The sequence below is a fragment of the Pyrus communis genome, chromosome 17 (genome assembly GCF_041283825.1).
Source record: "Pyrus communis isolate YQ-2024b chromosome 17, ASM4128382v1, whole genome shotgun sequence".
In the NCBI taxonomy this organism is placed as follows: domain Eukaryota; kingdom Viridiplantae; phylum Streptophyta; class Magnoliopsida; order Rosales; family Rosaceae; genus Pyrus; species Pyrus communis.
The window spans coordinates 20,364,881-20,392,546 of record NC_142581.1 but is presented as its reverse complement, the minus strand read 5'-3'; the positions used below and the strand labels follow the sequence as shown (position 1 = coordinate 20,392,546).

Sequence of the window (27,666 nt, the reverse complement as noted above, 5' to 3'; positions counted from 1 at the left end):
TTTTTTTTTTTTTTTTTTTTTTTTTGAATAAACAATATTATCTACACTAAGGGGAAATGGGTGGTCTTAGCCTTACAATGGGCTAGCAATAATGTGGTTCAAATTCGCTTTTAACGAGAATCAAACGTAAGACCTCTCACTTACAAGTAAAGAGGAATACCGCTAGACCGTAGTACTAAATGGCAAGTTACTCATTTAAATCTAAACTACAAATCTAAACCATTGGTGATATTAGTAAAAGAAATTTACAATTCCAACCCTCCGTAACAAAATTAACAAAAAACCAATCTGCCACATAAGACAAGAACACCCCCTAATGACATTACAGTTATGGGTATTTTTGGAATATTGGTGTGTGGGTACAGGTGGTGATTTGTTCTGGTGGTTAGTCTCCTTCTTCAACCCATTGCGTCTCGAGTTTAAATTCTCCTCTCCTATAGTGTAAATTAAAGTAGTTATATTGCTTGTATCATGAGGAAAAGGAATTTAGGTGGATAAGATTGTGTCACCTTTATTAGGAACCACATTCTTTAAAGAAAAAGTACCAAGTTTAAGGGTATCTAGAAACACAACCACATTCTTCCTAGAAGCGTCCATGTCTCATAAATTTCTTTAATGCAAAACTGGTTACCTGACACCAACTTGGAAGGTTATAGTTGGACAATGACTTAGATGGAATAATAACACCAACGTTATGACGTCTCAAATCAATAATACAATGCCATGTGAAAGAACGACGATACCAAGTTGAGACTCAATATTACATCATTGTCCGAAACGCTTCGTCAGCATTCCAAAGAAAGTCTATACCAGTCAAGGAATATAAACATAATCCCCCCATGGCCAAAACCAAGAGACAATTCTCAGTACGTATTGAAACAACTTTATGTATATGATTTTGAGGGCTTTGTCCCATAAGAAAATTGCACAAGCTTATAAGTTGGTAATAGATACAAATATACTTAAAGGCAGGAAAAAATCATTTAAACAAACCTATTCTCTTGCTGAGCTCTCACTTGGATTATGGGATGATCTGGACCTCAAGCCTCTGTACATTTCTGAACAAGAATAGGCGAAATCCGACAACGCCCTAAAGAGTTCTGGCAAGCGAGTTTTAAGACTTACTACCGACTTCTCTCTCACCTGAAGGCCTAGCCGTTCATATGTTTCCTCCTCATCCTCTAACCTCTTCTTCACCATCTCCACAGCAAACTGCTTTTCTGCAAGCACATCGCTTCGAGTGTGGCCTTCTGGCCTATCTGTATCTCCTTCGTCCGGAATGGTCTTGTCCTTATTTTTATCATACCATTCTTGGAACTGTCTCATCTTGCGGGAAAGTTCTTTCCGGGTGTCATCACACTTCTCCTTCATTTTAATTTCTTCCTCTTGGTGAATCATAATAGTATTGATTGCAGCAGCAAAGTTGTGTATAGCAGTTCTTGCAACATCATCTGGAAGTTTCTCAAGATTATCATGCCATGCAAGGAGGAGTCCCTGAATAGGGGGCCGCTGAATTCTTGGCGGGGAAGAAACCTTCTCCTTCAAGCTGCTCTCAATGGGGATGAGATTAAGTTTTAACCAACTGTTGAGGGCCTTTATGTACTCCTTTTGTTGACTCACAAGCTTCACAAACTCATTGTGCCACCCTTGCACAACACCAAACAGCTGTATCGTGCGCTCATGGTGATGCTCACTTGTGTGCTTGGGACATTGGGAGAGGTCCAACAACCTGAGTTCTGTCGCAATATTCGATTGGCTCTTATGGTGAGCTCGCATTGTTTCCCACATACTTGCCATCCTGCAGTCCAAGAGTCATTTATTAGTGGTTTGAAATTTTATGTTTGAAGATGAAGCAGTATAACTGTTCAAGCACTAAAGATCTAAACTCCCATAAGGTCAGTTTGGTGGTAATTAACCAAAACAAAATAAAAGAATCTCTTGGAGCACCATCCACTCATAAGTTGCAAGGAAAGGAAAGCTTATGTTGAATGCTTTCCAGCATAAAAAATATGAATCAATTCCAATTGATCAGTGTCCAGATCCCTAGTACTACATAACACACATAGCTAGTCAAATATTCCAATGCGGATATAAAGACTCTAACGTTCTTTTCTTTTCTTCATAGCTCTTTCAAAAGATAATTCTGAGCACCCTATATTCTGAAAAACTTATCCAGTAACTACTGAACTTTTTCGGGAGAAAATATGTAGCTATGATTCATTATTTGCAACATCTACCTACAACTCATTATCCCACCACCCCCCCCCCCCTTCCTCTCATATTAACCACTTATCAAATCCCTAATCAACCCCAAAAATATGCGCAAGTTGACTATTGTTCTCTACTCTATCATCAAATGCAATAAATAAATTAAGATGTCGAAAAGCAGGAACTCGTCAAAAAGTAAGAAAGCTGAAACAAAGAAACTGCTCATAAATAAATGTAGTCTTCAAGAAAAACTCACCCCTCAACAAGCTGAACAAGTTTTGGGTACAACTGTTCGTCTCGTAATGAGTTTATCTCTGCTACTGTTGAATCCATGGACTGCATGTCGACAATGTATCTTGTATGCAGATGACTTACAGCTGCTTTTGCCTTCTCCAATGCTTCGGAGTTAGTACCCCGTTTCTTCACCCTGTTCAGCGAGGCAACCTTCTTTTGGTACTCAAATTTCATAAGCTCACCTGCCTATCCACCAACCAATCCCACAAACGATTTCAGCACACAAGTAATCAATATTGACATCAGTGAAGAGCATTACTAAAGTTTAAGGGACCACAATACAACCGAAGCAAACGACAACAAGGACAGATTCACAAAGTTGTGTGGAACAATGTAGCATGTAAACCAGTATACTGATATCAGTGAAAGAAACAAAAAGGAAAATGATGGGAGTTTTTTAGTACCTTGACTTCATCGTATAGCTTTTTCTCCCACGCCAACAATTTATCCAAGATGGTAGCGTGAGTTTCGTGCTCTTCCAAGTCGAAGTCATCCTTGCCCTCATCCACATTCGCCAATCCTCGAAAAGACCGATTCCATGTAATAACACGCATCAGTCTAGCAGAGTGATCAATATGCCCTGCAATTGTAATCACAGTAATTGCCAGCAAACATCAGAATTACTCTTTTTCGGTCTGCAAAAATCATAAGATTACTCCAACGAACATAACAATACCCGACAACAGAATCATAAGATTACCTCGATTATCAGCAAAATTGGAGTGATAGTGGAGCCGCGTGGCCTCCAACATCTTGGAAACATCATGGGCACTCTCCGAAGCCTTGAGAAAATGGTCATCAAGCTCCCCAAATATCTGCACCAAATTCACAGTCCCCTTTGATCCTGCCGCCTTCGGCTTCTTCGGGCTATTTCCAGTGGACCCCCCGGGCACCACCTCCGCCACCGCAGGCGGTGGCGCCATTACCACCTCCTCGACTTTCGAACTCCTCTCCACCTCTTCCTCTTCATCCTTTTCCACTCTCTTCGGACTTTCGTCAAACACCTCCTCTTCTTCAATACTCTCTACTCTCGTTGGCGGCCTTTCGTCGTACACCTTTCGCTCAATCTCTTCGGCGTCGGCCAACGTCGATGCCGGCATATTTTCCACTGAGAAAAAGTAGTCAAAAGGGCTGTCCTGATGCTGTGGCAACGGCGGCACCATCCGGCTCTCCACCGAAACCGGCGGCGCCGGAGATGAAACTGGCGGTGGACCATCCGAATTGTGATCTTTCTCCACAACCCCTCTTTTACCCCGGCTGCTCCTGCTCCTCCGCCTCAAGCTCTCGCTCTCAATCACCTCATCGTCCTCGTCCTCCTCGATGATGGGCTTGGGCTTGGGCTTTGACTTGGGCAGGGGCTTCGGTTCGGGTTTGATCTCGGGCATGCTGGCGGCGCGCTGTAGAGGGGAGCTGGAGAAGCTAGGGAGCGGCGGAGGTGGAGGAAGATTATCGACAAAAGGAGGCGGGGCGGGGGGGCCGAGGGTGGCGGAGGAGGGCAAATTGGGCTGGGGGTATGGACCGAGCACCTCGCCCTGGGCGTAGTCGCTTAAGGCGGCGCCGGTGTTCTTCAAGTAGATGGCGTAGGAGGAGTGGGCGGCGGCGAAGGCGTTACGAAAGGAGACGGCTTGTTTCATGAAGAGCTTGCGATCTTTGCAGCGGGAGACCGCTTCTTCGTTCTCGATCTTGGACTGGGTGCAGCCCATTTCTGGCTATCCAGCTGAGATTGGGGAAACGGGCAAGGAAGATCGAAGAAGATGCTGATTGGGAGTTTGGAGAGAGAGAGAGAAAGAGAGAAAGAATGAGAGAGGGTTGAAGGGGGTTGGAGGTGTTACTTTTGAGTCAGCGTCTCCTTCCGTGAGGAAAAGAAAGGGGCAAAACGCCACACTTCACGGCTGCAGGATTCGGCTCACACGACAACGTCAGATTTTTTAATGTTCTAGCAACTACGACATGATATATGTTAATTATATAAATACATGAAATTTATTTTTATTCCCACCTGTACAATAGAATTACGATTCTCTCTCCTTTTCTTTCTATCATTTTCTCTCTTCTCTCACATTCTTTATTTTGTCTTTCTATTTTTATATAAAATTAATAAAAAATATTAACGTCGTTTAACTGTGACTGTTCAAATGGTAGAGAGGGAAATAAAAAGAAAAAAGAGGGAAGAAAATCATATTATTGTACAATGACGTGTGTATCTCGCTCCATGACAAGTGACAACGGAAACGGTGTTACCTTTCACACGTTTCTATTTGTATTTTTACTTTTTTTTTTTTTAAAGAATTGTATTATTTTGGTAATTACAAGGGGATTTGGTGGAGATAGAGAGGGAGAAAGGATGGGAAGAAGAAGGGACAAACAAGGACAGATGCGTTTGGGATTTTGGAGTTTGGACTTTCGGGGATGAGTTTTTGGAAATTAGCGGCTGAGTCAACAAATCATAAATGATGGGTCAGAAAACTTAAAATTACGATTTATCATAAAAAAAAAAATGTTAAGTAGACTTTTTTAAAATGAAAATTTTTAATATAATTTTATGTCATATTAGCATGCATATTAACGTTAAATTATGAGATGATAGAGAATTCATGAAAAATTTCACTTTGGAATAATCTTCTTAACATTTCTCTTTGATAAATCATAAACGTAGGACACAATAACTTTTGAGACTAAAATCATTCTTTAATAATTTAAGCCTAATATTTTAAACCCGAAATATGAAAAAGAAATTATTTATGAATTAAAACCTAAATATTAAGTGTTAAAGATTTAAATTTTAACTCCAAACATTGGAGTCGGGTACGAGAAAATATACCTACCATTCCTATATCAAACCAAGAAGCAAGGGTTCCTTCAATTCAAAGGTAAAATCAAGCATGCATGATGATAAACTGAACTGCAACCATTTTATTGGCGGCGATGGTTTTGACAATTTTCAGAGAGAAGAAAGAAATGAGGGCAAGAGGTGATGATAGAGTTCTTTGCAAATCTATGGACCAAATTTCAGAAGAATGTAATCCTTCTTGATTTTTCAATATATCGCTACTGCGTTCCCTAAACAATAATATTAGGGGTTGGCAGTTGGGGATTCGACTAAGTCACACAAGTATCAAACTCCCCATTTATCGAAAAGGTTTTACACGGTTTACACTTTACATCGGTTTTCTTTTGTTACACTTGATTTGCCAAAGCTCAACATCATTTCCTCGATCATACTCTTTCACATACTGAGGAACCTGTGTAATGTCTATGCATTTGCCCACAAAGCAAGGCACTGAACCATATTCGAGGCCTTCGCAATCTGCACCATCTGTTGAAAATCCAAACTAACTATAAGCCAAAAGGATGAACAAATAAACGATAGAACAAGCTCACGGATCATGATATCGGTGCATCTTGATACATGAACAATGCTTACCCCCCTCTAACTGCAAAAAGCTTCGGAAATGCTCGTAACCATTTGCCACAATGGCGAGATCATCAAGACTGAAATTGTAACGCTTTTCCAAAGCCAAGTATAACACCTGATATAGAAAGAAACCCCCGGTTATTGTTAAATGATGGACTTTAAAGAATATGAAACAGACGAGGAATTGTCAAAAATCAATATGGGAATGTAGTTATTATTCTGATTGACACCTATTCTTTTCATGATCAAGCTCACTCTATCTAACGGTTGCTTCAAATCTTAAACTTTTGGTATATTAAAGGCAACTGGGATTCCTATTTTTCTTTTTTTTTTTAAAAAGGCAAGTACTCAAAACTCTGCCCAGCAGTTATGCTCGCTATTTTTTACAATTCTAACATGTTGGCTTGTACCTTTTTTGATCCCAGAGGCATTAATCTCTCTAAAGTGCTGAAAAATGCGTCTGTCAGGTCATCACTGTAGATTACATCTGCAGCTACAAGCACAGAAGCTTCCTGGGCAGCTTCAACTTCTGAAAAGGTCCAAGAATACCTAGGTAACATCATTAGAATTTGATTTGTGTTTCCCGATAAATGATGTTAGGATATAACAAATAGTGTAAGTTGTTAAGCTACGTGAATGAGAGAACACCAGAAAAGCAAGTACATGAGCAGCGTACAAGACACTATCCGAAATCAATGTGTTTTAGTATCTTTCAAAATTCAACTAGTTGCAACAAACAATCAAAGTAGATACATCATTTTCACCTTTCACCCAGGGAGGATTCTTTTATGGTTATTCTTGGGGGCCATGGATTCATCCAATCAAGTTCACGTACATGGACAGAAGCTTGTTGACTAAACATTTCAGAATTAAGGTCGACATTCTTGGCACAGTTGTCAAGGACTTCATTCCCACGGTCTGACACAGAGGACAACCTTATATCACTATCAAATTGAATTGGATGAAACAAATAAAGTATATCCGACCTAACTATTCATAGCAATCATCAAATAAAAATCAAATCCTAGTAATATACACTGAACCGATCAAGCACCCGCTTTAAAGGAAATTGTTTCAGAGACTTGTATCAAAACTACAATGGAAAAAAAAAATTAAACTTTCGAGGGACGAAAGGACATGGCAAACGAAATTCAGTATGTACAAGGTTCTTGTACCTGTTATAAACACTGTCTTTGCAACGCGTGCAAGTAATACACCCACCAACCCTGATTAAAAAATCAATTCAAATTCCTGTCATCCAATAGATAGTGAAGTCTCAAATTAAAGTCATTGAAATCTTGAATGAGTAATGAATGTGTAGTATGACTCCACAAAAGTGTATATGTTTTAGTGGTATATTGAGAAACAATCATGAACATAAATCTAGATTAAAGCGTTTTCCTCCCGCAAACTATGTTTTTAGCATGACTCCTACGATTCAGTTCAGCCATCCACAATTTGAAGTATCTAGAATCTCTAAGAACTCACGAATACACGTTGACTTAATCTGAAACGAGCGTTTACGAGTCACTGACTGACAGATACAGTATAATAGTGAACATTAAGAAATATATTATTAATGTACCTGTACCAGCACCAAGTTCTAAACAGACAATTCCATCGAGTTCAGATGATGTAAACATCTTATGCAGCAAAAAATCAGATAACACAAGTTCTGCCCTCCACACCTGAGGGGGGAAATGAGATTCGATATGAACACTTAGCAAACAAACCAAGCTTAAAATGAAAGTTCAAAACCAACAGCAGCAACAACAACAAACAAAATTTACCTGCAAGCCGACACTCGGAATTGACGATGTGATATTATGCTGGATGCTCACACTGCAACTTGAAGTTGATAATTCTGCACATTTTTCGTGTAAATTTTGTAAAGAAAACAAAACGAAACGAAACAAAACGAACTTGAAGAATGAAATGCGGCATTTTTCGATAGAATTACTGGTTTTGGTTAATGGGTAAATACAAAAAAAATCAACGACGCCATCAAATGCATGACACATTTTGGTTAATGGGTAAGTTAGCGCGCATCGCCGCTACATAACGGATATTGTATAGGCTATAGCAGTACCTCCAACATGACGCGATTTAAAACTTTGGTACTAACAAGCACAAGTGAAAACTGAAAACTTACTGCTGCGTCTCGGAAGAACAAGATCACCATCCTCATCCAAGCCAGTCAATTGATTTGGGGAAGCAGGTTCAAATCCTATGAGTAACTGATTGTGTTAGAGGCCTAGTTAAAGCTTGCATTTTCTTTCCATTGAATAAAAACCTAAATAAGTAAAATGAAACAGAGGAGAGGCTATGGAGGTTAAATTCAGTACCAGGTGGGATGGAGAAGGTGAAGTGGGAAATGTGGGGGCCACAGAAACCAGGTGGGCAGCCCAAGTGCACTTCACTCATCACCTGCTCTTCCTCCTCTGAATCTCTGCGCTTCATTTGCCCCGTCATCTCCATCGGACCTTCTTCCATCGACACCAATCTTGCTGAGAAACCAAACCCTAACCCTAATTGCAGCGTATAGATTTCGATTTCTAGGCGCTAAACGCTCCGTTTTTGGTTTACGAGAAAGAAAACTGAATTAGTGCTTAGCCCATCTGGAAAATTCATGAGCAAACTAATCTATACGAGGAGAAAAATAGACTCATAATTTTCTGTGTAAAAAAATACCATTAATTTGTTTTAAATATTTTTCATTGTAAAAAATGTTGGAGAGCGGAATCAAACACATAATCTCGAGTGTATGGTTGAATGCTTAAAAAAAATGTTACAAGTTATAATTTTTTTTCTTGTAATATAACGGTTAGATCTTGAATATAGTTTAAATCTTTGCAATAATTACATCTTGTATGAAAATCGTATTATTAAGGTGTAGCCTAACCTTATGTGATTTGTGCATGATAGAATCTAATGGATTTTTTTTAAGTGATAGATTTTGGAGAATTTTAACTGATTTTACAATTTTTTATGGATTTTGGCAGATTTATATAGATTTATGTGAACTTGTTCCATGAATTTCCATCCCGGGTTTTAATTTTTTGTTTTTTTTCAGTATATCGATATTTTTACACTAGGGAAAGAGGTAGTTTGGCTAAGCCACACAACAAGCAACCTAATTTGGTATCGAATTCCCCATCCACGAGATTCGAACGAAAGACCTCTCGCTTACAAGTGAAGAGGAATACCACTAGATCGTAGTATTGAGTGATCTCAATTTTAAAAATTTTAATACTCTTTCAAAATCTTAAATGGACTATACCCGAATTTTAAAGTATATTAAAATCGTTTCAAATTCTAATTTGACTGCATTCAAAGGAAAGAAAACATAGAGCCGAAAAACTCACGCCCTTTAAGAGCATTCCCACCGTTGGGTTTGGCTCGGGGGACAGCGTCCAAAACAAGGGCCCGAGGGCCGATGGCGTCGCTCAACGTGGGCTAGCCCGATGGAAGGGGGAGGCCCGAGCTCCCGGCCCGTGGGGGATTTCCAGCCCGAGAGCCCGAGGTGGGCGTGACGTCAAGCTGACGCCAGGGTGGCGTCAGCGCAATATTTTATTTTTTTTGTGTTAGGCGCGTGCATCCCACCCGCGCGTAGGGGCGCGTCGCCGACACAAAAATCAGAAGAAAAAAAAAAATCTGTTAGTTACCATTTTGAAGCCACGTGGCTTCCCACGGTGCGTTAGATCTTAACGGTCACTTAATGTGGACCGTTCGATCTCAACGGTAAAAAAAAAAAAAAAAATTAAGTCAGATTTAATATCCACTGTTCGATCTGAGATCAACGGTGGATATTAAAATGCTTTATAAATTAAAAAATAAATGAAAAAATAGTTTTAAAAATCTGAAAAGTTACCGTTGTGACACGTGGCACAATCTGGAGTGTTGGAATTCAAATTTTTTTATATCCAACGGCAGAGATTAATTAATTGAATAAAAATTCAAAAAAAATTCAAAAAAATTCAAAAAAATTCAAAAAAATATGAAAAAAATTGTTTTTACTTTTCTATAAATACCTTCTCATTATCATCTACCTTACACAACAATTTCATATTTTCTCAACTACTTTCAATCACATTCCTTTCTTTGTCTCAAAGTTTGAATCCATTTTTTTTCAACAAAATGACCACTGGTGTAGGTATGAATTGGTCGCTTATTGAAGATGTTGCGTTGTGTACTAGCTGGGTTGAAGTTACTCATAGTTCGCTTACGGGTAATGAGATGCAGTTGCAAGAAATGTGGAGTCTTATTCATACCAATTTTCTTGAGAAAATTGGTGGGAAAAGAACCAAAGAATCGATGTCCAGTCGTTGGAAATTACTTAGCCAATCGTTTAGTACGTGGAGAGACGCCTTGGCACAAGCTAGTAGTAATATTCGAAGTGGGGAAAATTACTCGGATCAGGTAACAATATATTATTTATTTGATACCCAAATTTACATTATAATTATTTGTTTGTATTATTTATTTGTTACGTACAAAATTTATTATTTATTGTTTGTATTATTTATTTGTTATCGTCATAATTTATTATTTATTGTTTGTATTATTTATTTGTTATTTATTATTTATTATTTGTATTATTTATTTGTTACCTACATAATTTATTATTTATGGTTTGTATTATTTATTTGTTACCGACTTACATTATGATTATGTTGTTTGTATTATTTATTTGTTACTTATTTTCATTATAATTATTTATTTGTATTATTTATTTGTTACTTATTTTTATTGTGTAGGAACTTCAAGCACAAGCTTGGTACGCTGCCAAAACCGAAAGCAAAAATAAATCATTCAACCGGTGGGAATGTTGGAATATTGTCAAAGATTGTCCTAAATTTAGAGTTGTGTCAGTCGGTCCAGAAGTGCACATGAACAGCACCCCTCTACACTCTACACCCGATCATGTTCATGAAGATGATGCAGAAGAAGTGCCCGAAACGCCCCTCCCTGAACAAGCGTCGGGTTCGACCCGTTTTCCAATTAGGCCTCAAGGTAAGAAGGCTTCAAAGAGAAAAGGGGGTGCTTCCAAGAATGATTATGCAAAGTTCATGGAAGAACTTACTCGCCAAGGTGAATTGACTTTGGCGAGAGAAATGGCGAAAGATGATGCTGATAAGGCTAGAGAGGCATCAAAAGCAGCAGTTGTTGAGAAAGAATTTTATGCTAATGAGAGAGAAAGAGAGCTACTTAGGCAAGAAAGGGAACATGTTAGAGAAGAAAGACGGGCTCAACAAGATCGTGAGATTATGAACATGTCTTTAGAAGGGAAGTCTCCAAATTCTAAATTTTTTTGGAAGTCAGAAAAAGCGAACGTGGTGCGAAGGAGGCGTGCAAGAGAAACGATAGCAAGCCAAGGTGGTTCTAGCACCGCAAGAGAAGATCATCCTAGCACCACAAATTGGTTAAGTGATGATGAATAGAGTACTTTTTGTAATCGGAGCCCATAATTTTCCAATCACTTTGGGTTGTAATTTATTATTTATTGTTTGTATTATTTATGTTGTTTCAAATTTCTTGAATATTTATTCAAATTAATTTGGTAAGTTATTTATACTAAGAATTACCATCGTTCTAATTAAAAGTCCTTTACATAGATTAAAACCCACACGAAGTGTGACTCTGTTTTCTTCTTATAATACATATACTAAGAATTACATAAACATAAACATAAAAAAATTACATATACTAAGAATTACATAAACAATTACATAAACATAAACATAAAAAAAATACATAAACATAAACATAAACATACTAAGAATTACATAAACATAAACATACTAAGAATTACATATACTAAGAATTACATAAACATACCAAATAATAAAACACACCAAATAAAATAACATAAACATACCAAATTAAAAAAAAACACACTAAATGAACTTAATTATCTTCAGCTTGTTTCAATGCCCACTGGTGCTCTATCAAGTCAATTTGTCGGGCATTGTGCATGTCTGACATTTGAAATGCAGTATATCGTTGAATGAGCCTTTCATTGTAACGTCCATCCCTTTGTAATGGCTCATGTTGCACGGGCTCATCGGTGGCGTCATGAGCACAATATATACGTGTTCTTGAATTGTTCATCGGGTCTGGCTCATATTCATCAACAGCTTCATAATCGTACTCATCATCCACAATCATGTTGTGAAGAATGATGCACGTCATCATGATGACTCGAAGCGACTCTACATCAAACAATCTGGCAGCACCCCTGACGATCGCCCAACGAGCTTGGAGGATACCGAAACAACGCTCCACATCCTTCCTGCACCCCTCTTGACAGCTTGCAAAGTGTTTTTCCTTTGCACTCCGCGGACGTGGCACTGTTTTGACAAATGTTGACCATCGCGGGTAAATGCCGTCAGCTAGGTAGTATGGCCCGTCGTACATACGTCCGTTGACCTCATACGTAACTTTTGGTGCCTTTCCTTGCAGGACATCGTTGAACACTGGGGATTGGGCAAGGACGTTGATGTCATTTTGAGCTCCCGGGACCCCGAAAAAGGCGTGCCAAATCCATGTATCAAAAGATGCCACCGCCTCCAGAATGATACTTTTTGCTCATTTTCTGTCCCCGTAAGCGCCTTGCCATGCACTTTGACAGTTTTTCCACATCCAGTGCATACAATCAATGTTTCCAATCATCCCAGGAAAGCCACGCATCTCCGCCTTCTTCAACAGCCGCTCCAAGTCCATGTGTGTAGGTTTGCGGAGGTACTCAGCGGTGTAGATAGATTCGATTGCTCCGCAAAACCTCATCAGGGACTCAAGAATGGTTGATTTCCCCATCCTCGTTATCTCATCCACTTGGTCTGCAGATGCTCCATATGCAAGCATCCGCAAGGCAGCAGTAATTTTTTGCTCAGGCAGTAGACCCATAGCACCAAAAGCATCTTTCTTTTGCACAAAATAAGAATCATGGTTGCAAACACCAATCATGATTTTGTTGAACAAATGTCGTTCCATTCTAAAACGACGTCTAAAGTACGTATCAGGGAATGCACTATTAGGAACAAAATAATCATCCAAGAGTTCTATACCTCGTTGTTGCCTGCTTCTATCAAGGTTTCCGGAACGGCTGGGCCTGCAGATCTAAGCCACACCTTGGATGACTCGACGGGAATGTGAGGCTCTGCCCTTTCTTACTTCGTCATCTCTCCTTTGACGCTCCTCATCCTCTTCCCTCTCATTTCTTACCCCCTGGTAATTGAACGTTGCTTCTGATTCGTTAAACAATTCTTCCTCTTCCTGATTGAATTCCCACATCATCCTTGAGGAAGAAGAAGAAGACATTGTAAGAAAGAAACAGAAACTATGAATAATGATACAGATTTTTGTGAATAAGGAAGCAGAAACTATGAATAATGATAGAGATCTTGAGAAAATTGGTGTGAGATTTGTGCGGATGGATGGTGGATTATATAGAGGATTCAGAAAGGATTAGGTTGTACATAATGTCACGTGGCATGCCGTCATTCGTTACAAATCTGATGGAAATCTATCCTCAAAGATTGTGAACGGATTATGACACGTGGCATGCCGTCATTCGTTAAAAATCTGATGGAAATCTATCCTCAAAGATTGTGAACGGATTATGACACGTGGCGCGACGTGATTGGTTAATAATCTTATCAGAAATCCATTACCAATAATTGTATTTTCATATAATGACACGTGGCATAACGAGTACGATTAAAAAATTTATCGGAAATCCATCCCCAATAATTGTCTTTTCGGATTTTATGACAAGTGGCGTAAACGACAACGATTAAAAATCTTATCCGAAATTACAAATAAAATTATTTTGTATTATTTAATAATACTTCAGATAATGACACGTGGCGCAACGAAAACGATTAAAAATCTTATCCGATATTACAATTAAAATTATTTTGTATTATTTTATAAATAAAAAAAATACTAATATTTTATTGCCTATTGCCAGGGCTATTGAAGTGTAACGGTGGAGATGCAAATTCTATTGCCAGGGCTATTTACTGTTCATTAAGGGCAGTTACTGTTCATTAGGTGGATTGAATAGTGCATTACCAGGGGAGGGCTCCAACGCTGGAGTTGCTCTAAGGAATTACGTGGTACGATCGAATCGAATAAGCCCTTATGGAATAAATATTCAGCCACTTGTGAATCCTCATGTACTGTCTTATTCAATGTTTGTTCAATTACTCTTTCACCCGCAAATGTAATATAAGTATTGGGTTCGGCAATAATGATATCTCCCAAACATAAAAATATATGATCGGAATTTATATCTAAAGTATTGTTAGATTGTGAACCCAAAAGTTCAACCGTGCAACTTTAGGGATTTTTACATTGATATAGGACCAGTAAACTAATGATTAATGGATGTTTATCAACTCTAATAATATTTTCCTATTAGGATTTAGGAGGTAGGGGATACGACACCAACTCAATCTTTACATATAGACACACTTCAATTTCTAATGCTTTCTTTCTTCTATATTCCCCTAAGAGCGGCAATTCGAGCTGCCAGTTCATCGTACTCCGGCAGCTTTGGGTGCACATGCGCATCCGGTTCCAAGGACAATGCCCGGCCATGCTTTCTCGGTGCCTCGGTTGTACTTGTTGGCTCTGGTGGCAGAGATGATGCTCTGGCTGACGGTGCTTCTCGCTGACACCTTCTGCTTCTCTTCCATGTGGATTCACTGCCATCATCATCGTCTGCATCTCCCTTCTTCTGGCTTGATTCATAGGGTGACTGTTTCTTGCTGTAATGCAACAGAAGCCCGTCCATTATCCTCTCCTCTTCATCCCTTGGATCACTATCATCTCCATGTCTAGTTTTATCGTTCCTGTCAAGATTCTCGCGACCTGGTGGTGGTTTCAAGTTTCTCCTCCTTACTGATCTTGGTTTTGTGTTATCTTCGCCAACTGAAACATCGCTAGGCTGATCTGTTTCCTTTTCAACGTGACTGCTTTCCTTTTTTCCAGGTCTTGGTTTGTAGTAAGGCGGTGGAATAAATTTGGAGTTGAAGGGCATCTTGTTGTTATCTGCTTCATCCGCGGATGTGCTTCCTACTGAGCTTGAAGAATACTTTGGGGCAGATTGGGATGCGTCTGTTATGGTTTCGTCTTCACTGCTGCTCTGCAGCTTGTATCTGTCATAAGAGTCACCCTTGCTTGTCTGAGGTTTCAAGTCGATTTCACTTCCTACTGTAGTAGAAGCCGTTGTGTGGCTTAATTTTTCCCCGGCATCCTGGTTTCTTCTCTTCAGGAAAGCATTGTCCTGCCCTTTATATGATTTGTGCATATCGTCATTGCTTTTAACTGGAGACCCATACCTGCGCTGACCCTGCAAAATAGGTCATACTGTTACTATCAACGAGAAGAGACAATACGAAGCATTACAATAACACAATGTGGGAAAAAATGGAGGGAAATGTTTGGCATCTAAGCAGATTTGGGATAATGATTTGAGACGACTTGTATTGTGACACACATAACTAAGCCTTCCTCGATCCCCAAAAGGTTCATAATATGTGCCACATCCTCAGATTTCCATATGATTCCTTCAAGCATAAGTAATTTATAACAGATATATATATATATATATATAGACTTACTTGGTCAGGTGAAGGCGGAGTATACAGTTTCTGTTCCAAGGCCTTTGAATCCCATTCAATTGAGAATTCCCGTGCTATGTCATGCATTAACTGAATCTTCATCTCCTTTGTTGGAGGCTTTGATTTCAACCGCTCCACAAACTGAGCACAAATGAAAATTGGGTCAGACGAGAGACAAACCTATAGAATAAGTTTGCATCGTCTGATTATTCGATAACTAAGAACTTAAAGAGCAAGTTTTGAATTATCACCTCTTTATTCAGAAAGGGTTCGAGAGAATTTCCATATTTTTCACTAAACAGAGTTCGGAGGTCACGCAGTTCTGGCAAATCAGAAAATCGTGCTGCAGCGTACATCAAAGATGGAACAGCTTCCTTGCATTCCTCAGGGCACTCACTGTAGAACAAATGAAGGCTAAGGAGAAAAGGTCTAAAAAACTTAAGGACATATTATTCTGGAAGCGACATATACCTCTGACTTTGCATGAGAGACAGATGACTCGAGATGCATCCAAGAAAGTTTTCAGTTGATTCGTAACAGGCAGACATATTTTGCTCAACTAGAAGCCCTTCAGCCTGTTTCACCGATTATGAAGCGTTAAGAGCATTGAACAAGATATAATAATTGAGGCTCTCTGAATGAACTACTGCCGCAAGCATATATGTAAATCATGGATCATCTGCAACGATGCAATATGCGAGTAATCTTCATTCAATATAAATGCAAGGCAGTCAACAATCATCACATTGTGAGCAGGTTTTTGTTAGTGTGGTTGGGGATGAAGATTAACATCTCCAAGGCCTACTAAGATAAATTTTCGTGGACGTTTTTGCCAAAACGCCAGTGCAGAAGAAAATGTCATCCAAAATCAAGTATTGCATCTACGCCTAATGTAAAAAATGTCTGACATTTGCCCATGTAACTCCTTTTTGTCAACAGAATTGGTAACTTGGTAATTGGGTTAACTAGGTAAAGAAAACATAGAGCAAACCTACTTAGTTAACTTGGTAATTAGGAAGAATCACAATTAATCATTTGGAAGCAAACTAATAGAGACAAAGCTAAACAAATCTTTCAAATGAATGATTTATGAGTAAAAAGAGGGCACGAAATGGATGACCAGCATGTGAGGAACAAGAAGCCATGGCGTAACGAAAAAACAGGCCACAACCAGTTGTTCTAGCTTGTGTATCAAGTTTCAGAAGCCGTGAGATAATCTCTGTGCAAGTGGGATTTGTGTGTTCAATGGAAGCAACAATAACATGCAGCCATCGCCGAAAATGATGCACCAAAAAGGCAAAGGAAAAAGTCATAAGGCAGGGCATGGAAACAAGCCTATTTCTCAGGCCAAGGCAGACCATAAAATCAACAAAACTTGAGAAAACTATAAACAAGATTAACGTTAAATATGTTTAATTAATTAATCAAAAACAAAAACCAAGAACAAGATTAATTAAGCAGAAACATACATACCCTGCCATAAGCATTGATGCCAAGGCCACTGCTCAAAAGATCAGCCATATCGTTCTTCAAAAACTTCTGCACTGCGTTCCTCTTCTTCTTTATCGCCTCGAGCCGCATCTTCGTCATCTTTATATCCGATTTGCTGCATCAGAAAACACCCAAATTAGAAAGGAAAAAAAAGTAACAATCAATCAACAGAAAAAATAAAGAAATAAAAAACTGAAAAGCGACTTGGGTTTTTTGCAACGAACCATTTGGTGACGAATCTCGGCTTTCGGAACCCCCTCAACATCTCGTTCCCTGAGGACTCTGCAAATTCACAATGACTGAGAATGTAACAACAACAAGGTAAAGAATGACTGAGGGATTAAAACATTTCGACTCACCGGTCCACGCCAAGGATCGGATTCAAGAAAACCCGGAAGGAAAGAACAATCTGGGGTTCAGAATGTTGGGCAAATTGGTCACAGCAATGCCTTGGAATTGGGATCACCACGAAGAACAGAGCTCGAAGATCAAGAATTCGGAGCTGTTATACACACATATATATATATATTTTTATATATATGTGTATGTATATATTTTTTTTTTCTGGGAAGAAGCTCGACAGATAGAGACGAAGGGTCAATGAAGAAGCTATATGTCCTAGGCAGATTAAGCTCTGGGAAAAACTGAAAGGTCGTGGGTTTTTGCCGCGTGTCCTCCCGCTAAAAATTAGCGCGCTGCATTTACGATTGTCGCTACCGAAAAACCGAAAATTATCTGGATTGCCTTCGTATCGACAACGAACCGAAGAGGGGTAATTTGGGAATAAAAGTTTGTATTGGTTGCAGGCCTATTTGTTTAGGTGGAAAGGGATTCGTTTCCTATCGCGGGAAACCAAACCGTCGAGAATATAGCGGTTTTATTGTTGTGGATTTGGTCTCCGAAATTCTTCGGTTCAAAAGATTTTCATGGATTTTTGTAGTATTAATGGTTTTTAATTTTGCCACCGAAAAATCGCCAAAGTAATTAATTTTTCTGATCAAATGCCTACCATTATCAGATTATCATGTGAGTTTTCATAAATGCACTATCGCATTATTGTTTAAAATCATCAATAATTGGAATTGATTTTACGATGACATTCAAATAACCAAAATCTTGTACATAAGAAATTTTACGTTCAAATCTTATGAATTGAAGAATATAAGTTTACTTCATTTAAGGGTTTATTTTGGATTGAAATTTTGACGGCTCAAATTCTCAAATCCTAATAAAAAATATTCATCAAAATAATGCATATAAATATTGTTATTTGTTGAAATTGTTTGTGGTTTTGAGTGAAGGGACCAGATATGTAGGAAGGGAGACAGATAAGGCATGAACAAGATTAGGTTAAAATGGTCCTAAATTTATGAGATTGGAAGACAATTCAATAATAATGATAATAATAATGCCACTTGATACTGCGGTTTAGTTGTATTTCTCTCTACTTGTAAGTGAGAAGTGTTAGGTTTAATTCTCGCTAAAGACAAATTTGAACTATATTATTATGGATAACTTAATGTGAGGCTTAGTCCACTTCCTCCACCCTTTAGAGCAATTCCCCCCCTAAAAAAATGCATCAGCACCCAACTCATTTTGTGGCATCCCACATCGCCCAGGGGGTGATCCTTAAATGTATATTTCTATCCTTACCTAGCACAAGGCCTTTTGGGAGCTCACTGGCTTCGGGTTCCATGGGAACTCCGAAGTTAAGCGAGTAGCGCGCGAGAGCATTCCCATGATGGGTGACCTATCTGGAAGTTCTCGTGTGAGTTCCCAAAAACAAAACCGTGAGGGCGTGGTCGGGGCCCAAAGCGGACAATATCGTGCTACGGTGGTGGAGCGGGCCCGGGAAGTGGTCCCCCCCCCGGGTCGGGATGTGACAATTTGGTATCAGAGCCTAACCCTGGCCGTGGTGTGCCGACGAGGACGTCGGGCCCCTAAGGGGGGTGGATTGTGGCATCCCACATCGCCCAGGGGGTGATCCTTAAATGTATATTCCTATCCCTACCTAGCACGAGGCTTTTTGGGAGCTCACTGGCTTCGGGTTCCATGGGAACTCCGAAGTTAAGCGAGTAGCGCGCGAGAGCATTCCCAGGATGGGTGACCCATCAGGAAGTTCTCGTGTGAGTTCCCAAAAACAAAACCGTGAGGGCGTGGTCGGGGCCCAAAGCGGACAATATCGTGCTACGGTGGTGGAGCGGGCCCAGGAAGTGGTCCCCCCCGGGTCGGGATGTGACACCTTTAATCCACTCAGTGAACAGTGATAGACCTCAATGAACAATAATAGGTCAAATGCATCTTCATTCCCAAAACTAAATAGCCTAGTCAATTTTATTAAAATATTATTAATTTTTATTATAAAATAATAATTTGATTTTTAATTTCTGATATGATCCTTTCTTCTTCTGCTTCCCACTTTTCTCAAAAGGGTCTCTCTGGACTCCCTTCTTCTTTTTCTTCCCTGATTTTCCAACTGTGCAGTCAAGCATAGTTTCACCACTTTTTCTTCCTTTCTTCTTTTTCTTCTCTTCAAACCGCCAAAACCCATTTGAGATCAGCCAAGTTTGCCCCAACCCGAATTCAAAGACAAGGGAAAGATTGAAGCTTTCTAGAGGCGGAAAGAGATAAAGATAGAGAGGAAGGGTTTTGGATATGGAAGCTCGAGTTGGGGTGGTGGTGGAAGGAAAGTAGAGAGCTTCAAATTCAGCTCAGGAAGGCGTGGCGGTATCGCTTGGCGTCATGTAGGCCAAGCAAGGGCTCAGCACATTCTGAGCAGGCCTAAAGACCAGCTTGGGCTAGGTGCCAGCCTAACTGCTCGGCTGGAGTGGATTGGCTGGGTGCCGGGTCAATAATTTGGCTGGGTGCCAGCCCAAAAGATTCTCCAATGAAACTGCTCTAAATGTATATAATATCGATTGTTCAAAATAATAATAATAAATGAAAGCAACCCGTAAAATAGTTGTCCCTATCTTAACGGGCCTACATGGAGCTTTTCAAGTATATATCTGGCTGGCATAAATAAGGGGAAATAAAGAACCATAGATTGCTTGAACCTCAAGACTCAAGTTGACTGGTTTTTCAGTCTTCTACTGCAGGACTCGTGTGAGAGAGTGAAATTTACCCTTAGTTGGATAACCAGACGTTAATTGCTATCACTGCAATAATGCAAAGCAGCCAAAGAAAAAATATATTTGAACTGCATAACCGACTTACTAATCAATAAACGAATAATAGATTAAAAGAGTTACTAACACACAAATATGAAACTTTGATAGTGCATGTAATTTGTCATGTCGATTGTTTGCAAGTACGTGGACGTTACATACCTTACTAACGAGCAAAAAACAGAACAAGCGAATTCACAAGCTTTTAAATTTTAAAGACAATAATTGAAATTCATGTACAGTATCTATTATAATAGACGAGAGAACTCTCAAAACTCTAGAACAATGATCAAAATAGGATGCTATAGGCTTTATATTTGTATGGGCATGCATCAAACACTAATTTGACTACAAAAATCCTCATCAACCAACGAAACCTAAGTGATTAAGTAATTTATAGTAAAGGCATAAATTAAGTGTATTAGTCTGCGTCCACTTTAAGCCAGCTGATCAATGTAAGTATTCATCATGTATTATATATCCACATGTCACTACCAGCGTGTTGCGTGAAACGAGCAAAAGCGAGTGAACTGAACCAGGCCAGGTCTATTTGTCATCCGGTGGAAAAGTAGCTAAGCTTACTATGACCCAGCTGTGTGCAACATCAATTATGCTTTGCTGGCATGATTATATCATGCTTATTTTAGAGTCCACATACTCTTCGGATCTCTATGTTTAGAGTAGTGATATTTGGAAATCCGAATCTCTATGTTATTGGTACTCCAAAAATTTCATTCTACATTCCTCACAAGTGTATTTTTCTTTCATAATATAAAGTTTGGAGTGTAGAATAAGATTTTTGGAATGCTAATAACAATTTCCAATGAAGACCGCATAATTTAAAATGAGATTCGAAAAGAATCTCAACTTCTTATATGGCATAGTGAATAGCCATTTAGTACTTTATTTTCTCTAGAAATTGTTTTGGTGTCGTCCTAATAATTTTCGCGGATAATACGCGTGAACTAATAGCATTGCATGACATTTTGACCTCAGTTTTGAAATTTTTTTCCTACCGCTCATGTTAATATTAAACTGTTAAATTTAGTATTTTTAAACTACATCGGAGGAATTCGACTTTGACGTATCCTAATCCTAATCCGTCTTCTCTCATCACTTGAACTAACCACACAAAAAGGCTTATTTGTTAGATTTCTTCATTTTCTATGCTCTGAGTCTTAGCTCTTTATATTTTTAGATGAAATAATAGCGGTTTTATTATAATATTAAAAATTTGATACAAACATTAACAAGGATATTGTAAATAAAATCTAAGGGATCTTCAATTTAAAGAGACTTCAACAAAACATAAAACGCTAATTTGGCTAAACTAGTTGCCACTGTATTGGTGGATATGAGGGCGAGACATGCCCGAGAATAAAGAAAAGAAAAACATCCCAAGTCTTGAATTCATCCACACCCAACTCAAAAGATTGAGATGAGACTCCAAAACCAAGTGAACCCCATTCCAAGTGAAAAAGTCAAACATTTCGCAATTTGGCACTTGAAAAATTTTACGGACAAAAATTGTAATATATTGAATATGAGGACATTCTTTGACAACGAGCAATGCTGACTCCAAAGAAAACTAACAAGAAACCAACTAGAGTCCATACCAATATAAATTTTGTACTCAACACCATTAGTAAAACCACCAAAAACAACGAAGTAGACCTAGTAGGAGCCATTAGAGTCTTAACTCTTGTTATTTGTACATTGTGCAATTCAAATATTATATAGGTGGGAGGATTATATAACATATTTTAATATCAAGATATCAATATGGATGATTGATTAAGAATTAATTTGACTTACGTATATAATTAACATTCATGCAAAATATTTGACAAGAAAACATGACTTTTTGCTTGCAATGGTTGGTCTTCGTCAAGAAAGTTGTTTAGAAAAGAAAAAGTGAACCTTTCCGGCCAAAAAGGAAAAGTTAATAAAAAAGGAAGGCCAAGCCAGTAGTTCTTTTGAATATTTAGTTCGAAAAAAGTAATGTTAGAGAGATTAAAATTTATAAACTAAATGATGTGGTTGTTGATAATTGGATTATTATTTAAGCATTGATTAACATGCTTATTTCTTATTAGTAACATATCATTTGATTTAAATTTTTAATCTCTCTTGCATTAGCCAAAAAACCAAAAAAGTGTGAGAACTTTGGTTTTGAATAATGGCAAGTTAGGGTTAAACCCTAAACATGTAGGCACACACAACTTCAGGGTTACAAAAAGCTTAAACGATGCCCAATCATTTTGGTAGAACACATGATAGCTGGATCAGTTAACTTTACCTCGTTTAACGAAAAAAGAAGGTTAACTTACCTTAATTGCATGCTGATTCGAAGGAAAACCGAGAACTAATGTCTTTTCAGTTTGAAAGTTGAAATCTGTAAGTAGTTAACAAGTAAGTTTTCAAATCAACGAAAACTAGAAGCAAAAAAACGAGAAATGGTTATCAAATGCAGTGTCAGAGTCAATACAGGATTATTGGTCACTCATGATCTCAACAATTTTAAAATCTTATGTTTATTGTATTTGATCTCTATAAACAGTTGGAACAAACTAAATTATAATTTCTTCCTCCTCCTACTATTTCTCTAATTTTCTTCTATCATACTAGTCTTTGTTTTCTCTCTTCTTGTGTGTGACTCTATTGTGCTTATCAAGTGCTTGATGAAATGCCTCAGTTGACAAGCATAAATTACTCCACAGTTTCCTACAGCCATCCTCAAAACGCCTCTACAGATCATAGTAATTGTTAACATATGTTGGTATAAGATTTCGAACATCGGCTGGTGGCTATCAAGTGCTTAATTAACATCGTTCAAATTAATCAATATATATATATATGGGAATTGTTATTAACACTCCAAAACTCTTATTTGACGCTCTAAACTTTCTATAATTAGAAAAAAAATACATTTGTGAGGAATGTATAATGAGACATTTAGCACTCCAAACATTTGGTTTGGTTGGACTTTAGGTTTGTTTGCCCACCCCTACGTAGGATTTATATACACACACGTGTACTAGAGTCATCAAACACAGATTAAATTTTAAGCACCATATAATGCTCCTCATTCATTTTTCGATGTTTTAAGCACCATGTAGTTGAAGTCGCTTGACTTCACGAAATTTTAAAGTAGGTGTTTTGTTTCAAAGCTTTGTTCACTGCTGTCAACGAAAAACAAACAAAGACATCTTCACATCGCTTTATAACAACAAAAGCATGGAATTTTTTTTATTTTTTTTTAAAGTAATTTGATAGCAATTTTGTGTTCTTGTTTCATTTTTTTTTTTGAAAACATTAAAATTGTTATTAAAGGAGTTTTTGATTTTTCAAGAAAAAGAAAATTGAAAATAAAAAACTGAACGCTAGACTCAGAATTTAGCCTTTAGTTTTCAATATTTATTTTTTGAAAATTGAAAATAATTAACAAGCAAATTTTATGCTTTCTAAAAAGTGAAAAGTTAAATTAAAAAAAATAAAATAGTTACCAAACGAATCCTAAATTTTTTTATTTTTGAACCAAGTGCATGACGAACATCCTTTCATTTCTGGTCGTACCATAGATTTGCTTAACCCAGTTTTCCCTTCTCCTTTGCACAATATATACATTGAAAGTTGTAAAGGAAAACTAATGAAAATAGTTTGAAAATTTTGAGTTTTAACGATAAGAACAAAATAAAGGGTAAAGTGAATAGTACCAGGATTAACTTTTAGTGTAAAAAAAGTAAGATAAAGAACATGAAACTGAAGATTGACATGACTCCTTGTCCTAGAAACATTGGTGCGATTTCATTATTAAGGTGGGATTGGTTGCTCAATGATGGGATGCAGCTACTTTAAGCTTACGGGATTTTCAGGTTAGGATTCCTCAGTTCTTGAGTCTAAACTATATTTGGGCCTACTTTTAGCAACCCAATATCCATTTGGACTTCAACATAATTTGTTTCAATGTATTAGAATAGTGTGGGGTGGCCCAATTAGTTTCTATTTTAGAAGTCTATCAGTCGGTTTGAATAAAGAAATTTAAGATTATGAAAAAAAATTTAAATGGTGAAACTTTATTTTCTATAATTTGTGAATTTTTTTTGTTTAGTTAACCTAAAAGAACAATAGAATTTGAATACTGAATTTGTTATTTTTAAATTCTTACTCAAAGAAATTTGGAAATAACATATATTTACATGGAATTTAAACCTGAAAATTGGAGGTCCAAATCAAATTTTTTTTTTCCATGCGGAAATTGTAAATTTTTATGTTCAAGAATTTAAACAAGAGAATTGGCTGACTTTTGTCCAAATTCTAAGTTTATTTCCTTCATCTAAACTTAGCGTAAGTGGTATCCAAGAAGCATGGACGGAGCCACTATAGGCCTAGAGGGGATGGATTCCCCTACTCCTGTTTTTTTTTTTTTTTTTTTTTTTTTTTTTTTTGGGGGATGGATTCCCCTACTCCTGTTTTTTTTTTTTTTTTTTTTTTTTTTTTTGGGTGCAAAAAAAATTGTATAGTTTTGCATCCCAATGATCAACCCTATATGTTAATTGGTATCAAGGGAAATGCTAAGGAAACTCTTCTAAAAGTTGACATCTCCATAGACTCTTCACCACCTAATGTTTTTAGCACAATTCCTGTACCAACATTATTAAACATTGTGCCAAAAACATGAGGTAACAGAGAGTCAATGGAGAGTCCCACTTTGAGAAAGTCTTTTTAGCATTTCTTTTAATATCAATATGGCTGACTTTGTCAACAATGATTCTGAGTGTTTTGTATGAAAAACTTTATGGATTAATATATAAGTGTTTTGTTCAGTAAATATTTTAGCTTTATAATTGTAATTTTGTTGTTTGAGGATGTCTTCATTCATACAAATCTCTGGCTTCGTCCCTACCAAGACGTATTAATTCAATAAGCTAAACTATCTACCAGAACAATTCACCATTTACAGACCCAAGCAATTGAATGAGCAACTTGTGTTTAGAAAGATGGATCAACAATGGAAGGTATGGCTATCTTTCAACTAAATATGTTTATAACATATCGGATTAATGAGTCGTGCATGATTTTGTTGGTCTAATGAGCAAACAATAGAAAGAAAACCTCAGATTGTAAAATGGTAAATTTGAGATAGATGACCAAAAGGATTGACTCATGCCAGATCAAAAACAGGGGTTGATTCAAGCACTTGAGGACCACGTGCAATATCCAATATATAGTGGTGATTGGTGAACGATTCATGAACAAGGGCGGCTGCGTGTTATTGCAAATAAGGTTGTCCTGACTCCCGTGGATTTGTCGTCGCTCTCAAATACCAACTGAGCAAGCCTTTTGCCCTAGATCCCAGCCATGTCTTCCAAGCAAGGTATGTCCTTTACGATAAAAACCCTAGAAATTTGTTAAGCTTTTCGAACACAGAAGTATGAAATTGTGCTTTATTTTTCAGGTGGAAAAGCAAAGCCCTTGAAGGCACCCAAGGTCGACAAGAACGAGTACGACGAGGTATGATTAATTGTTTGATTATGTTTGAATGCTGAAGTTGGTAGCTTTGGTGGTATTATTATTCAGGATCTTACTGGGTACATGAAATAGGAAAATAATTAGAGGAATGTTTAGGTTTATGTTTTAGGTGGATGATGATTTGTGTTTTGGGTGGATCCTTTTAGCTCAAGAAAAGGGTCCTTCGGAGGTTATGGGCTCAAGAAATCCGGGATACAATATATTGTTCTTGAGCTGTAATTATGAACTTTGTTGTGTTAACGTCTTTCAATTCATGTGATGATCGAGCATCTAATGTGCACGAGATGCTCGAGTGAATTTCAGTGTGTAACATTATGACCCAGTCTAAATAAATTGAGTTGTCCAATCTTAAGCTTTTCTGAGTTGTTTGCAGTGTTACCTTGTTTGTTTTGATTTGTTATTCTCTAAGATATCAATGAGATTTCAAGATTGGCTCTCGAATATCTTACAACATGCTGGTCTATAGATTGGAACCTGAAAGTTTGTCATTTTTGTTCTTCAGTAATTGCTGGAATAAATCTCTTCTGCTTAATTATGTCAGTATAGATATTGCTAATAAAGTTTGCAGTATTCCTTTACCAATGTTTGTTTTTTTTTTTTTAATACATCGATATTTTTACACTAAGGGGAAGGGGAGTTTGGTTATGACACACAATTGGCAACCGAATTTGGTATCGAATTCGTCATCCACGAGATTCGAACTTGATAGAAATGATTATATTTGTTGGGGCATGAATGCCAATGGTCGATGAACTATCAAATCTATGACATGTATTCAAAATAATGTAACATGAAATAATTTCAAAACTGAGTTGCTAAATAGAACGTGAAAGTTAATGTTCCTCACAAGGTTAAAAAATTTAGTTGGAACGAGAGAACTCAAGTAGTGTTCCAAAGTGTTAAAGCAGTTCCCAATATAGTTGTTATGCTTTCTATGAACATGGGTAAAAGACTCATTGAATTAGATGCAATCCCCCCAAGTTGGGGCTTCTTTTAAAAATAAACTTTGATGGATATGTGGTAAACTGTAAAGCGGTAGCTGGCTTCATAATCAGGAATGAGGATGGAGACCCAATTGTTGCTGGTGCTAGATGTTTTGGGGGAGATTCAATATCTGTTGATGGAAGTCTGGCTTTTAGAGATGCACTTTGGATGACGAGAAGTAGAGGCTTCGAGAAAATCTGTGTGCAGGAGACTCTAAGCTTGTGATTGATTCAATCTTAGGGTCTTGCGATGTTCCTTGGCGTTTAAGGTTTATTATTGGAGATATTAAAGGTTTAGCAACCTCTTTTGATTTCGTCTCTTGAGCGCACGTTTATATAGAAGTAAACTTCTTGACGGATGCTATCACTAGTATTGGCTATAAATTAATGACCTTCATGTGTGGGATAGAACCTTACCTAATGTTGTGCACCAAACTTATTTCTTTGATTGTATGAGGATTGGTTGCGACCGTGGTCACTCTTTTTCATGTCTTTTTTAATTAAAAAACAACTAAGGTACTTTTACATGAAAATTTAACGAATATTGACACTAATTTAAAAGTACTTTTATAATTATAAATTACCAACATTTAACTATTCTATTTCATATTTGTTTATTCTCAAAACACAATAAAAAGCAGTTTTTTTTTTTTTTTGGTCAAGGAAGAGAATTTATTTCAAATAAACACACAATACACAAACTTACAACCGAACAGAGACCCAACAACCTCTATAAACAACAAAAAAGGATCTAAAAACAAAACAAAACAAAAAACAACATAAACATAAAAAAGCCCAAAGGCCCAAAAATGAAAGAACATTCGAGAAGCATCCATCACTTTCTCCACAGTCGATCCGAGAGCTTCAAGCCAGTCGATTCTTTGACCACCATCGATCATCTTCTTCTCAGACACCTCCTGGGCACATCCATAAGCAAGAGGTAATCG

General features: G+C 37.6%; 4 protein-coding genes and 1 long non-coding RNA gene across 6 annotated transcripts; 2 read left to right on the top strand and 3 right to left on the bottom strand.

Annotated features, from left to right (window-relative positions):
* Window positions 1-871: 871 nt before the first annotated feature.
* LOC137707520 (kinesin-like protein) lies at window positions 872-4,447 on the bottom strand. Its single transcript, XM_068446403.2, has 4 exons — window positions 3,203-4,447; window positions 2,907-3,082; window positions 2,465-2,688; window positions 872-1,798 (listed from the first exon to the last, which is right to left on the bottom strand). The coding sequence occupies exons 1-4, from the start codon at window positions 4,203-4,205 to the stop codon at window positions 994-996; spliced, it is 2,208 nt and encodes a 735-aa protein (XP_068302504.2). The 5' UTR covers window positions 4,206-4,447; the 3' UTR covers window positions 872-993.
* Window positions 4,448-5,502: 1,055 nt separating this feature from the next.
* LOC137708852 (Putative methyltransferase family protein) lies at window positions 5,503-8,594 on the bottom strand. Of its 2 annotated transcripts, XM_068448008.2 has the most exons (9): window positions 8,263-8,594; window positions 8,070-8,144; window positions 7,708-7,781; window positions 7,503-7,605; window positions 7,093-7,143; window positions 6,682-6,835; window positions 6,328-6,466; window positions 5,927-6,032; window positions 5,503-5,818 (listed from the first exon to the last, which is right to left on the bottom strand). In XM_068448008.2, exons 1-9 carry the CDS (start codon window positions 8,408-8,410, stop codon window positions 5,661-5,663), a joined length of 1,008 nt encoding a protein of 335 aa, XP_068304109.2. In that variant the 5' UTR covers window positions 8,411-8,594; the 3' UTR covers window positions 5,503-5,660. The 2 variants fall into 2 exon arrangements, with proteins under 2 accessions (XP_068304109.2, XP_088544780.1); XM_088688654.1 differs by lacking the exon at window positions 6,682-6,835 and having other exon boundaries at window positions 6,328-6,446.
* Window positions 8,595-10,054: 1,460 nt separating this feature from the next.
* On the top strand, window positions 10,055-11,537 carry LOC148689589 (uncharacterized). Its single transcript, XM_088688508.1, has 3 exons — window positions 10,055-10,336; window positions 10,675-11,293; window positions 11,533-11,537. Exons 1-3 carry the CDS (start codon window positions 10,055-10,057, stop codon window positions 11,535-11,537), a joined length of 906 nt encoding a protein of 301 aa, XP_088544634.1.
* A 2,640-nt stretch (window positions 11,538-14,177) lies between these two features.
* LOC137749179 (Regulator of Vps4 activity in the MVB pathway protein) lies at window positions 14,178-17,564 on the bottom strand. The gene is made up of 7 exons (XM_068489293.2): window positions 17,397-17,564; window positions 17,262-17,319; window positions 17,020-17,152; window positions 16,018-16,121; window positions 15,798-15,942; window positions 15,547-15,687; window positions 14,178-15,275 (listed from the first exon to the last, which is right to left on the bottom strand). Exons 2-7 carry the CDS (start codon window positions 17,300-17,302, stop codon window positions 14,421-14,423), a joined length of 1,419 nt encoding a protein of 472 aa, XP_068345394.2. The 5' UTR covers window positions 17,303-17,319; window positions 17,397-17,564; the 3' UTR covers window positions 14,178-14,420.
* Window positions 17,565-25,318: 7,754 nt separating this feature from the next.
* LOC137709425 (uncharacterized) lies at window positions 25,319-26,088 on the top strand. Its single transcript, XR_011064859.2, has 2 exons — window positions 25,319-25,581; window positions 25,663-26,088. It is a non-coding gene; the product is annotated as an uncharacterized LOC137709425 (long non-coding RNA).
* Window positions 26,089-27,666: the final 1,578 nt, after the last annotated feature.

Excerpts from the sequence above, each read along its gene's own strand:
- LOC137707520 (XM_068446403.2), bottom strand. The coding sequence starts at position 4,205 with ATGGGCTGCACCCAGTCCAAGATCGAGAACGAAGAAGCGGTCTCCCGC. Across the intron at positions 3,083-3,202 it reads CAATTTTGCTGATAATCGAG|GGCATATTGATCACTCTGCT; the intron begins GTAATCTTATGA and ends TTACAATTGCAG. Across the intron at positions 2,689-2,906 it reads AGCTATACGATGAAGTCAAG|GCAGGTGAGCTTATGAAATT; the intron begins GTACTAAAAAAC and ends GTTGGTGGATAG.
- LOC137708852 (XM_068448008.2), bottom strand. The coding sequence starts at position 8,410 with ATGGAAGAAGGTCCGATGGAGATGACGGGGCAAATGAAGCGCAGAGAT. Across the intron at positions 7,782-8,069 it reads TGTTCTTCCGAGACGCAGCA|AATTATCAACTTCAAGTTGC; the intron begins GTAAGTTTTCAG and ends AAAAATGTGCAG. Across the intron at positions 5,819-5,926 it reads CTTTTTGCAGTTAGAGGGGG|ATGGTGCAGATTGCGAAGGC; the intron begins GTAAGCATTGTT and ends GATTTTCAACAG.
- LOC137749179 (XM_068489293.2), bottom strand. The coding sequence starts at position 17,302 with ATGTTGAGGGGGTTCCGAAAGCCGAGATTCGTCACCAAATG. Across the intron at positions 15,688-15,797 it reads AACCCTTTCTGAATAAAGAG|TTTGTGGAGCGGTTGAAATC; the intron begins GTGATAATTCAA and ends ATTTGTGCTCAG. Across the intron at positions 15,276-15,546 it reads CTCCGCCTTCACCTGACCAA|GGTCAGCGCAGGTATGGGTC; the intron begins GTAAGTCTATAT and ends CCTATTTTGCAG.
- LOC148689589 (XM_088688508.1), top strand. The coding sequence starts at position 10,055 with ATGACCACTGGTGTAGGTATGAATTGGTCGCTTATTGAAGATGTTGCG. Across the intron at positions 10,337-10,674 it reads GGGAAAATTACTCGGATCAG|GAACTTCAAGCACAAGCTTG; the intron begins GTAACAATATAT and ends TTTATTGTGTAG.